A 13,476-nucleotide genomic window follows, 5' to 3' on the forward strand; every position below is an offset into this window, starting at 1 on the left:
ACACGACTGCCTCTTTTGTTTGTCTGTCTGGAATTCAGCTCCTGGCTGAAGGGGCCTGAGCAGGGGACAAAACACTTCACACAGCATTAAACGCCGTCTTGCATCCACTTTACTTTTGCTCTCCACTTCTGAAGGTAACAACCACGAGACCCGGCACAGTCTGGGAGATTATCCAACATCACATACAGCAGGGGAAGAAAGCACTGTTACCCCCCCTCCCCCCCAATCTCCCATTTCAGTGATAAAGATAACAGAAAAGCACATTTTATTTCTAAGTTATGGACAAAAGAATAGCTTTCCACTCCCACTTTACTACACATATTCCCACATCATGATCTCCAGTTCCACTTGTAACACCTTTCCTTCTGCATTACACATCTTCAAGCCAATCAACACCCAAAGGCAACATGTGAACGAGAATAAAGCGTTGAGGCATGCAGCTAATGCAAAACGGCAGCAGCCTCAGATATTTAGCTGGCGGAGTTTCTCCAGCAATACTTAAATCAAATCAAATTTATTTGTATAGCACATTTCATGTACAAAACAATTCAAAGTGCTTCACATAAAATAAAAGCATTGCAGCAGGGAGTGGAAGAATCATTAAAAATACATAAAAGAATATAAAGAGAAACAAATAAATAATTTAAATGAATTTAAAAACAAGCAACAGTCCAGATAAATTAAAAGCTATCGTGCAGATTTCATGCATAGACACATGAGAAACACACTAATGTCTCATGGTATCAAGAAGCATTTAATCACCTTCTTCTTGAATCAATATGATCTTTTTATAAAGCACATTTAGTGCTGTAGAAAATAATCATGAGTACAGAATACAAATATAGAATGAAACATAATGAGAAGAAGAAATCAGGTGTGTTTATATTTAAAAAACAGACGGCGAAGACGCCTGTCTGGTCTGCAAAAGGCAACATGTTCCACAGTTTAAGAGCTGCAAAAAGGCCGATCCCCCTTTGAACTTCAGCCTCGTTTCCGGGACAACCAAAAGCCTGGTCGGCAGATCTTAGAGGACGTGAAGTGGCGTGGGGCTGAAGCAGGTCAGAGAGGCAGGACGGCAAGACCGTTAAGGCATTAGTAAACAAGCTAAAGAACTTTTAAGTCAGATCAGTGCACTGGTAGCCAGTGGAGAGAAGCTAAAATAGGCAAAATGTGCTCGAATTTACGAGTTCCTGTTAAAGGACGAGCAGCGGATCATGGTTAATCCCAACATGCGGAGCGTTGGGATAATCCAGACGACTCGTATTGAGCGCATGTATCAATTTCTCAAGCTCCTGCAAAGACAAAATGGACTTTACCTCGACTTCTTCAACCTCAACTGCTGAGGACAGCTGTTTGTCAAATTTAAAGTCACAGTTCACCCAAGAAAGGGCTTCAGAAGTACGATTAGGGCCAAACACTTAACACTGACGCGTTGAAACAAAATAAATTTAACACCATCAACGCTTTGGTGTCGCGGAGGTTGGACGGAGCATCCCTCCCTCAGCGGTAAATAAAGTTAACAATCGTCTGCATCACAAAGAAACCGTGTTACCCATTTCAACGTAGACAAGAAGGAAAACTGATGATTTTCATACAGTTCTGAGCACACGTCCTTCCCTCTTTGACTGCGTAACACACTCGTCAACTTGAGCTAAACGTGCTACTATTAAAAAAACGTTTTAAATGTTGATTATTAAAAGCTTTACGCTTTGGGAGCAGAAACTTAAAAAGCCCTGAAAGCACCACAGCTTGTACATAATAACTAATAAAACAGACAAACTCAGACCAAAACTACAAGATGTTGTGTGAATGCTGATTGTTGCATGGATGCACTTAAATCTGCTTTAAAAAACGCTTTCAGAGCTTAATCTTTCTGAAATAACTCTTTAATAAAAGCAGCAAGATGATTGGACGAGCCTTGATTTGAGATTTCATACATGGTTAGTCCCTCCTCAGTGTAAGCAATAAGCTTAAAATTATAAAAAGAACTAAAATACACCTGAACAGATGGGGGGGATGATCATCTAGCAATCACCTAAATTTAAAAAAAAAAAAAAAAAGACCATCTTCTGCATAGTTTATGATGTTTAAGCCACTTAAATAAAATAGTTTTCAGCTCATTCTGGAGCTTTACATCAAGACTTTTGGTACAAAGAACATCAGTATTGACTTGACTTATCAGGCATTTTCGTGTCATCGCTCATTAAGCATGTACAGTCACAAATCTCCGCCGAAAATTCAAGGATCGTCCAATCATTTCAATGCTTTAAGTTTAAAAAAAAAACAAACAAACAAACAAACAAAAAAACACTTGATAAATCTAATTTTATAAAAAAAGGCAGAACTAGTAAAAGTCATGGCATACATTGTGCGTTTAAATGCTTTGAAGAACAAGCCAAAGAAGAAAGTTTATCCAGAAGAGGAAAGCCTGGAAAACGTAACACTGTAGACTGAACACAAAAGTCTCCTGTTCACCAACACTACGCATACCGATAAAGCAACAGCTCTCTGGTAAGGACGCCATAACCCCAATACATCTTTACATAACAAGTAGTTAAACATATTATGCTGTTTATTCAACCTTTAAGACTGATCGATTACAGATAATAATAGCAATGGTATCAAACTGTGATACTTCCTGAGATATCACTGCAACAATTCAGCACGGTGTGCAGATTCTCAGCAGATTGAGTAGCCTACTCCTTTAAAAGACAATAACCCAACGGTCCCCCACGTCCCCAAACTTTTTCAGCGCACACGGTCTGAAGAGTAAAGAGTACAGCTGTGATTACAGTGGAGCTACAACAGCAACGCAACGTCTGGGCAGAGAGGTGAGACCAGTAGGACACGGAGCTGGAGGGAAAATAAAGAGTGGATGAGGAGGGTAAAATGGAGCTGAGGACATAAAGCAACAGAAAATATAAACTGAGCCACAACAGAGAGGGAAACGAGAGCCTCGTGTGAACTCTGAAAACTTTTTAACATTAAAACAATGTTCAATTAAATTAATAAATCAATGTCTCATGAAAGACAGAACCCACTAAATGTTGGGCAAACTCTCTTTGGTGTTGGCTGTTGCTACGGACCAACAGAGGTCAGATTAATCCGATGATCCACATAGCATCCAGGCACAATCGATTCAGCAAACACATTCCAGTTCAAATAAAAAGGGATATTTAGTTTTTAAAGGAGTATTGTGTGTATTACTTGGGAGCGGTCGACATCTTACCAGCAGCACACAGCAGTCAGAGATCTGTTGTATGAGCTAACGCTAACAGCTAACAGCTAACAGCTAACAGCTAACGTCACCAGAAAAGTGACATTTTCTCCTTCTAAAACAACTCAAACCTAAACTTTATAGAATTTGGAGAGCGCCATATGATGGATATTTTCACAGCGTCACCTCCGTCTCAGACAGCTACACAGACTGTGCAACAGAAGGAAGTTTTAAAAGAATTATAAACAACTCGCTCTCCAAACTCCGACTGCTGCAAGTACGACACCGACTACTCAGAAGTACTTTAACACAACCCAACTTAAAAACCCTCTTTAATTCAGATAAATGGCATTAACAAAAGCAAAAGCTTAAAATGCTGCCCAACATTTACAGTTCGAGACGCTCAAATAGGATTATTTCTGCTACAACTTGTGCATAAATCTACATTTTAATCTACTAAACATCATGGCAGCTTATTAATAAAGCTGAGTTGAGCTTATTACCCATTAAAAACAATCAGTTTGAATAAGTTTAACCTTTATATTTAGTTTTAGGACTAAATGAACTTGAAGATGGAACAAAATCCATGTGTAATAATCAGTCTGAGCCCTAGTTGGTGGAAAAAATGATGGCAGGAAAAAGAAATGGGCAGTGAGTAGGCGGACATGTAAGAGACGGAGACAAAGACACGTACGGTAGTGTCACCTGGCAGCATCCATAGCGTCCTACACCGAGCACAATAATGCTGACAGGACAGGACGTCACCGGCAGCCTGACACAGCTGCGCTATGCAGCACTACACCGCCACAAAGCCGCAGAGTACATACACATACTGTAGCTCCAAGACTTAAAGACACATCAATTGTGCAGTGAAGTGGACACGTTACCGCTGGAATAGAGTTATGTTCTGATTCTCAACACAGCTGCTCAGACTAAGCTCTGCGACCGTTTCAGTGGGCACAGCACAAACACTTTAAACTGTGGAAAAGTGTGAATTAAAGCAAAACATAAGTTTTTCCCTTCTTCAACCACTATAATAACAATAATAGCAGCTCATGGGTTGAGGGATTTGTGCAACAGTCCGAAAGGTTCAGTCTAAATCCTTTGTTTCCACGAAGTAAGATGTTAGAAGCTTAGTTAAAATAAATCTTGTAAGCACTTTTGTTTTTGTTTCTCCGGGCCTAATCTTGGGTTTCAGAGGTATTTCAGACTATTGTTGCTGATAATGTCACAGAATATCTTCTTGTGATTAACTTTCTCCATCTGCATCCTTGTGCTTTAACCGAGCTGCTCAGCCACTGAGTGGAAAGTGAGAAAAATCATTTAAAGTCACTGATAAACTTTATATTCATGATTTTATATGTTAATTCTAATGAATCAGGGTATCAAGAAGGGATTTTAAGAGGCAGAAATGTTTAAAAGAGGCGAGTTTGGATTGGGATACAGTAGGGTTTAGGATTATGAGATTTCTACAGTGGAATATGCCTTTAATAGATGTGTCATTATATTGGCTTTTGGTTTTGTCCTACATAAGAGTTCAGATCGGTATCTAGGTCAGGTGGACCGACCGTCACACAGAGCCCGACGTCATCAATAACCAACTTCTGTGGCATCGGTAGAATCATAACCGGGCCTGGACGGGTTACCCAACCATCTGAGAATGAATCAATAAGCCAACCGTGCACGTCTGTGTTGCAGTATTGATCATGAGGAAGTGAGTTTTTCTGCAGAGAAGATAAAGTAAACTTTGGTCAGCAGGGCTGTCGCTGAACAAAGAACCATTTGTACAAACTGTGAGAACCGCGGCCATAACTGCGAGTCTGTCACAGAAACTACATGCAAGGTTAAAGCTGTGGTGGAGAGTCAACAGCAGCTTATCCAACTATGCTCCGATACTGCAACTTTAGGCGGCCATATTGAACTTTTGATCATTTCTGTACCATCCATCCATTTTCTATACCCGTCTAATCCAATGTAGGCTCACGTGGGCGCTGGAGCCTGTCCCAGCTGTCACTGGGTACACCGCAGACTAGGGCTGAACGATATATCGTTATCGTATCAATATCTAGATATGAACATTCAAGATATTAATATCACAAATTCAACGATGTCAACGATATATTTCCCTCGCATGTGCAGCTCAGGCAGTCGCAAACATCATTTTTACACTCGCCCTTATGTAGAGCTGAAGCCAGCCGATGATAAACATCCGAGGGAGGGAGACGGAGACACTACATTCACAGCGGGGAAATTAAAAAGAGAAACATGAGTGCGGAGGATGAGAATCTGCGCATTCGCCGGATTTAGTGGCAAAAAATAAGTCATTCTCAACTATTTGGAGGTATTTTGGATTCAGAAAAGAGGATGAGAACCAGAGTTAAGTGTTGTGCACGAGGTAAGGCAGCACAACAAACATGTTCCACCACCTGAAACAACACTACCGTAGCCTGGCGACGCCATCCTACGTACTTCCGCCCAAAGATTTTGGCTCCGCACATAGTCTGGCCAAATCCCCCTACCTCGGTTTGCTCAGTGTTTTGCCAATCAGCAAACAGTTGCGAGTGGTGACGCAGAACTCACGCGCGGAGTCCATTGTAGTCCATGTAATTGTAGTTCAACCGCAGCGGAAATAAACATGGCGACGGAAGAATGCTAGAAGCTATCCATGAAGTTGTCTCAACTCTGGAGATCATTACACAATTAAAACGAGAGCAAGAGGAATGCCTCGTCAATTTTGTTAGTGGCAAGGATGTCGAAGCTCTCCTTCCAACTGGCTTTGGGAAAAGTTTGATTTATCAAATGGTACCGGTATAATGAAAGCAGATGTGGGAAGCGTGATTCGCGAGCTAGAGACTCGCGAGAGTAAGCATGAACCTCGGCGCATAACCAACGTCATTTCTAAACATTACTGATTGGTTAAGGGAACTCCGTTACTCCAATGAATTTAAGTTGCTGGGTAAGGTCCCGCCCTCCATGGAAACGGATTCCTCTTGGGTTTTCCCAGACTGTTTGACAAAGTCAACAGTCGGCTTTCGCCCAGGCTAACACTACCGCGTACTGCACGAAGAGTGTAGCGCCATGAGAGAAACGGCAGAGACTTCTCAGTCATCCAAAGTGAAGCCTAAGCAAAGTTTGATTGCTGATGCGTTCAGTAGCGTTACGCCATATTAGTGGACGTCCACCAGGCACAAAGACATTACAGATGCTATAAAATACCACATTGCAAAAGACATGGTACCCGTGTACACTGTCACAAAAGAGGGCTTTCAGAAAGTGGTTCGGACGCTGGACAAACGTTACAAAATACCATCCCGAACATATTTTAATCAAGTGGCCATTCCAAAAATCTATAACGAATGTAAAATGAATGTTGAATCCGAACTCGAATTGAACATTTTGCCACAACCGCGGACCTGTGGTCGAGCCGGACGACTGAACCTTACATCAGTTTAACGCTCCATTTTACAACAACTAACTCAGGGTTCCTACAGGTTTCTTCAAGTCAAATTTAAGTCTTTTTAAGACCTTTTTAAGACCATTTATAAAAAAAATAATACCCATTTCACAGCCTATTTCACAGACCTACCGGCAAAGAAAAACTTTTTTTTTTTAAATTTGTTCATTTATTTCTCAAACAAATGAAAGTATGGACTGTGTAAAGCATTGATGAAACATTGCAGCATAGTAGTAGTAAACGCTACAACACCACAGACACAGACAACAAGCCAAACAGAGGTGTGAAAAATCTAAGAAAATTTCAGCAGACCACAAAAAAGTTTAACTGACACAGTTAAGTTGTTTTTTAACATTGGTTATGTTAGCTAGCTACTTATTCCATGCTGGGAATATGGGGAGTAGAGAGAACTATAAATAATGAAAATCAACTAAAAAATGTGTCGCTTCGTTGAGGCTCTCATCGAACATAAGAACGAATGGTGATTTGTTTACCATGGACACCAGTTCCTCTTTAATATACACAGCTAAACCAAACTTGGCTATGTACGCCGTTTTGTCGGGACCACAAGTAATTGTGGCAGCGATGTCGGAATCGGGGAACATGCATTTAAACAACTCTGAAATACCCTCGTTTCCATTATATGAATGGTGTTTGGCGACTGTGTTAGGAGTCCACAACACCTCTGCTTTCATGGTTGGTGTGGACCCAAAAGCTGTTCGCAGATCTACTCTAGTTGCGGTGACGGTCGTAACTTGAGGGGCTGGTTAATGTTATCTGCTAGCTCAGATACATTAATAGCTAACTGGCTAGCGTTGGCCGGTTGAAACACTTGGCGTGAGACTAAAGCCTTCAAGCCCATGGTACCAAGCTGAATCCTCTTTTTGCACACTGTGCAAAAAGCCTCGTATACATTATTGTCCACTGGTTTTAACCAGTGACAAAATGATTCTTTCTCGTGCCACGCTTCATTACATTTACATTTCCCCATAATCCCAGCAAGAAATGGGAAGCAAGGAAACGCAAACAAATGTTAAAAAACAACATAACGGCGCAAGTTAAACTTTCTTGTTTTCTGCTGAGATTTGCCTTGATTTTTCACGCTTCTGCTTGGCTTGTTGCTGTGGTCTGTGTCAGTGCTGTAGCAATGTGATCGGACCCGGGGCGGAGCGGTAGCGGCAGCGTTGCGTTCTCAATGATTGGTTCCGCCACTCTTCATTTAGGCTACGTTATTTAGGCTTTTCAAAATAATAGTAGCCTAGTTGACAAATGAAACGTTTGAGGAGAATGCGATACGGAGAAGTTACTGCACAAATTTTAAGACCCAGATATCAAAATTCAAGACTTTTTCAAGTCTTTTTAAGGTATTATTTCCAAATTCATAAATTCAATGCTTTTAAGACTTTTTAAGACCCTGCGGGAACCCTGTAACTTCAAACTCAAAACCAGAGGTCTGCAGACGTCCTTCTTTTGTATTTTTCAGAAAAATGCTTAGTTTTCACTGAACCCACAGTCATATCGTATCGATATCGAGATATCTGGCATGAATATCGAGATATAAAATTTTGTCCATATCGTTCAGCCCTACCGTGGACAGGTCACCAGTCCATCACTGGGCCACATGGAGACAAACAACCATGCACGCTCACACTCACTCCCAGGGACGTTTTAGGGACACCAGTTAACCGAATATGCATGTTTTTGGGCAGTGGGAGGAAGGCGGAGAGAACCCAGAATCCACACAGAAAGGCCCCAGCCGGGAATCGAACCAGGAACCCTCTTGCTGTGAGGCGGCGTTGCTAATTATTCATTTATCCATATAACATAACTGATAACTGACAAATGATTGATGATAACATCTGTTACGACCCGGCTTTATCCAAATAAAGCTTTTCAAGCATTTGAAGTGCAACTAAAAGTGAGAAAAATAAACTTATGAACGGGGCTGCACTGTTTTGATCAATATTATTCACCGATTTTAAGGGGGCAAAATGGTTTTATTACACTTTTATGTATATTAAAAACACTGCTTTGATGTTTCTTTTTCACTGAAATAAAAGAAGCACCAAACGTATGATAAAATAAATCAACTGCTTTCATTTTTACATTGTTTTTAGATAATTAAAACAGCTGGAAAACAAATAAGGTGCTGGTTGATGCTGTTAGTGGCTCAACGGACAGAAATAGCAGCAAAAGAAGTAAAAGCTTTAAAGAGAAACATTTTAAGCAGGTTGCACCGTAAAGGAGCCTGAAAACTAAAGGATCTGGGAATGTCAAGCACTGATAGGGAGATTAAGGGCTTCATATGTAAGAAATATCTAACTTTAACAGGAATCCAACACACACACGGATACACAGATGTTGCTAAAGTTTTTACCTCTGAAGATTTCACTGCATCATCCAATGAAGTTTTAGTGTTTCATACAAATATCGACTCAGTATGAGATGCTACAGTCGTCGTCTAAGCACTTGTCTAAGTCTTACTAAATAATAAAAGGGACGGAAATTAGGAATCTAAGAAACAATCGCAAGCCATAGCAAACCAGACTTGTAGGTATCGGGGCAACAGTAGTCCAGTCACAAGGTTTTCCACAGTGAGTATTTCCTACAAGCAGCAGAGCCACCAAATATCTTTGAGAGGAACCTTCTACTTTCGCTGCTGGAAAACAGTTTCCACGCCTGAGACTGTGTTTTATTCACTGATTTTGTGGCATTAAATTCCTCTAAATGAACAGATGAATCACTCACACCTAACCTAACAATGAAGGGCTTAGTGTCAGGGAGGCCTTGAATGCAACACGTGTAGTTAAAACATCACCCAAGATGTCACTAGACAAGCATACACTGATAAATGACTCTCCCGGTTAGTTCCAGTGGACAGCATGAACAATTGCTGGTTACATTATCCCGACACAAAGAACAACTCACTGCTTAGCAGCTCTGTGGACAGAACACATGAATGCTTACTACAATGAGTTGGCCAAAGACTTAAATCCCACTCAAAACTTGAAGAACAAGCCCTTCATCAAACAGCGGCGCAGCTGAAAAGAGGCCGCCCGACCGCCTCAGCTCCTCCACAGATGATCCGGTTACAGCTCCACAGAACAACCAAAAAGGTCAGAGTTCAGACATCTACTGTATGCAAGGATCAAGTGAGAGTTATGACCTAAAGAATAACAGCATGTCAACACACAGAGACGTGTTCAATGACTGCTCCTGGTTCAACACGAATCCAAGGAAGCACACTTAGCCTGGCAGCCTGGCAGTTGGTTACGTCTTTAAAGGAAAACGATAAACAGTTTGGGCTCAAACTACTTTCTGTTCAAAGCAAACTCGTGAGTTAAATGATGTCGACTCACCTTCTGTAGGCTGGTTGGGTTGAGCTGTGTTTTATCGATGATCTTTATTGCAACCTGGGAGGAAACGACAGAAAAAGAAATGAATAAAATGGTTAAATAAAGAGTAAAGACATTAATTCCTTAAAACAGAACAAGACAACTGTTTGTTCACAATGATTTTCTTTATCATCAAAACAATCATGATCAGATGATAAAGTGCTAAAAAAAACGATCCTGCAGAGATAATAATAGAAATATTATAAATCAAGACTAAATTAAACAGAAAATCTCCACATTTAACAAAAGTTTTGGGTATTTTTTCCTTGAAAACAGACTTTGAACCGCAAAAATTTGTTAAAAACAAAAAAAAAAAATTTGCAAATAAAATTTTTAAAACCAATTAATTTGCTAAATGCATCAGGCCTCGTATCTATGATGAAGTTCAAAGTGCTCCGTTTTACAGCACGTAGAGAACACAGAGGTTACAATCTACTAAATAAACCAAGAAGGCTCTGTAAGAGGCTTAACAACATGCGGTGACCTGGACAGTGACTGTGTAAAGCTACTGCTGTAAACCGCGGATATATGACCGTCCTCTGCTTTATGTGGGCCCAACACAGCCGCTTTCACATGATCCCGCCGCACAAACTTTCTTGAGCCCGGAGACATCGACTCGTCTAATGTAGGTCAGAAGTTTTATGAGAAGAAAGACTTCAGTGTATCCAAACGCGCAGATATAAACCCACACCAAGGACAACCTTGACTGCCTCTCTTCAAAGGGTTGAAGGCCTCGACTCTGCCGCGGGGCTCCGTTTTGTTCCGACGCCCCCCCCCCCCAAAAAGCACCAGCTTTTACCCCGAGGGTGGATGCAACTCGTGAACATGTTTTCTGACGAGAATGAACTTTCACAGTTTCCTGTAACGCAGAAAGACGCCTTTAACTTACCTCTCTGCCGGTTAATATGTGCCGTGCCAGTTTGACTTTGGCGAAGTTGCCTTTGCCGATGGTTTTCAGCAGTCTGTAGTTGCCGATGTGAGGGTGCTCATCAGAGCACAAGGCGATGGAGTTTCGACATCTGGCACCAAGGGAGCGGCTTGACCAGCCCGTACCCTTCTCTGAGCGGCTGGCCGACAGGGAGGTATGCTGAGGAGAGCCAGACAGGTAAACCGTTACATATGACTCAACACCGCTTGTTATTTCTTCCGTGCTGAAGCCGATTTAACGGAAAAGTATGAAACTCAAAACCTGGTTTTACTCAAATGAATCACAAGACCCCCCCCCCCCCGTTGAAGATCAAATTTGTTTTAAAATATACTTATATAATGATTCTTAGAGAACATTTCTCGTGAGACAGTAAAACTTTGTTCCCATTCTTGCTTTCGGTGCCTTGATAAAAATCAATAAGAGCTGGAACGATTACTCGGTTATCTGAGAGAGGAAACAAATCTCTGGAAATGTTCATTTCCTATCTGTATCAGGAGTTAACACATTCATATAGAACATAAACGGGTGAATAAGAGGCACACTCTCCAAATGACTCGCCTCCCTTATATAATATCAACAGAGCGACCGACAAAAACCTTGTGACAATGACTGAGGTTCTGCAGTCATGTGGCGGCAGCCTGGTACCAAACTCCCAAAGTTGAAAAGCAAGAGTAACCAGGTCTATCTCTACTGACCCCTCAAGGTCTGCATTCCTCACATTCATGACTGAGTGCGAGGCCACATGTGGCTGGATGACGTTGGTATACCCTGATACGCTGCTGATAGGCACAACAAGCCTTTGATTTGAAACCAACACAACCAGGAGCCGAGCGTCCACTGTTATATAAATCAACGAGGCTCAATGAGATGAACTCCAGAGGATGGCATAACAACAAGCAGACAAATGACCCTGATTGAATATCTGCTTTTAATTTGTTCTGCTTCCTCCGAGCAGAAACAGAAATGTCCATCTGAGACAAACCGTCCTGAACTGCTCAGATGAAGTGGGGATGACATAAGAAACAAGGAAGTAAAATAGAACAGGAAGCAGTAGACTCTTCAGGCCTGTTTACCATGAAAGTGAACAGTATAATCTCAGACTTTTGTTATTAACCGTTGTTGTTGTTCTTGTGTACTCTCTTTAACAAGCATGGAACAATGACAATATTGGCAGTTGGTGGGGTTTAAACCACTTTCTGACATCTAAGACAGTTGTGTTAATCGTCACAATGAAAATCACCAGAACAAACTAGACTTTTCACCTTTTCCTGGACTTCACTGGTATCTGCGGGACGCATTTGGTCAAAATCATCGCAAGACTTTCAGAGATTTAAGGCCAGATTCGCTCGAACGCATCTCAGGCACCAACGTTCCTTGTTTACTTTGAATTCTGGGTCCGCTGCTTTGCTTTTCTATCGTGGACAGTTGAGAACAGTTCAACGGAGGCGCCAACCAATCGAGCCACCTGACTAATCATGCTTCTGATGGAACGACTCATTGTGGTTACAACTCAAAGCATCTGACCCGCCCGCCATGGAGCGTAAAACCACCGCGTCCTGAGGCGCTCACCGCCAAATTACAGGTCATTTTGAAACTGGGCTGGCATTGTTTTTATTGGACTAAATCCGCCAAAATAAAAGTCTAAACGTTTAAGAGTTTAAGTTTATCAATGTCAACACATTAAACTTTGTAGACTTTATGATACAGAAGGAAACTGTATGGCTGGTGAGTTGCATTAATAAGTAAATATACATGCAATGAATCACCTTTTATATACTGATGGTATATACTAAAATACACAAATACGGTGTAAAATCATGTGTAAAGCAAATAACAACCTATTTCCTGACCTAATTAGTGAATAAAAGATGGAACAGACTCGATTGATATCAACTCAAATAATGTTCCAGCATAATTCAGTTAAAAAAGTGGTTAAAAATTGTGGTTTTTATCCCAGTTTTAGTAATGAGGAAGGTTTCTGACCTGGTGTTAACACTATCTATATTCTTCATGTATCCCTTGCATCGATGTATGTATGTTTCTATAAATATATGTGCAAATATATGTAAATATAGGATAGAAGTTTAGGATATCAACAGGAAGACAAATAAAGCTCCTTAGTTATTAATTGATGATGGGTTGTGGAATTTAATCAGCTCATGCTTCTTCCTACTCCCTTTTTGAACGTGTTATTTAGTTTTTCCTTATGTTCTATGTTGTTTAATTAATTACTATATTCTTTTTAACATGTTCAAAGTAAATAAAACAAATTTTGTTTAAAATAACATGGTAAATATTGCTGTCAAACTGGTTTTAGATAAACTTACGAGGCTTGAGATAAAAACTGTAATGAGCACACAGTTCACCAGATTACCTTTCCTTTACCCATCCTCCACATTTATCCGCCTCATCCTGCGTCGACTCCCCCTCCCACCCGTCCATTTGATGACTAAGACAAAGTCTGATTGGCTGTCAGCACCTT

At 40.9% G+C, this 13,476-nt stretch overlaps 1 protein-coding gene across 4 annotated transcripts in view; it reads right to left on the minus strand.

Annotated features, from left to right (window-relative positions):
• mark4b (MAP/microtubule affinity-regulating kinase 4b) overlaps positions 1 to 13,476 on the minus strand; it is a 57,385-nt gene that overhangs the window by 29,586 nt on the left and 14,323 nt on the right. For all 4 annotated transcript variants that reach the window (XM_075473014.1, XM_075473013.1, XM_075473015.1 and 1 more), the window contains exons 2-3: positions 10,956 to 11,153; positions 10,031 to 10,084 (exon numbers count right to left, since the gene is read on the minus strand). In XM_075473014.1, the coding sequence (XP_075329129.1) occupies positions 10,031 to 10,084; positions 10,956 to 11,153 (252 nt within the window). The remainder of the gene's footprint in view (positions 1 to 10,030; positions 10,085 to 10,955; positions 11,154 to 13,476) is intronic.

Source organism: Odontesthes bonariensis, chromosome 9 (genome assembly GCF_027942865.1).
Source record: "Odontesthes bonariensis isolate fOdoBon6 chromosome 9, fOdoBon6.hap1, whole genome shotgun sequence".
Lineage (NCBI taxonomy): Eukaryota > Metazoa > Chordata > Actinopteri > Atheriniformes > Atherinopsidae > Odontesthes > Odontesthes bonariensis.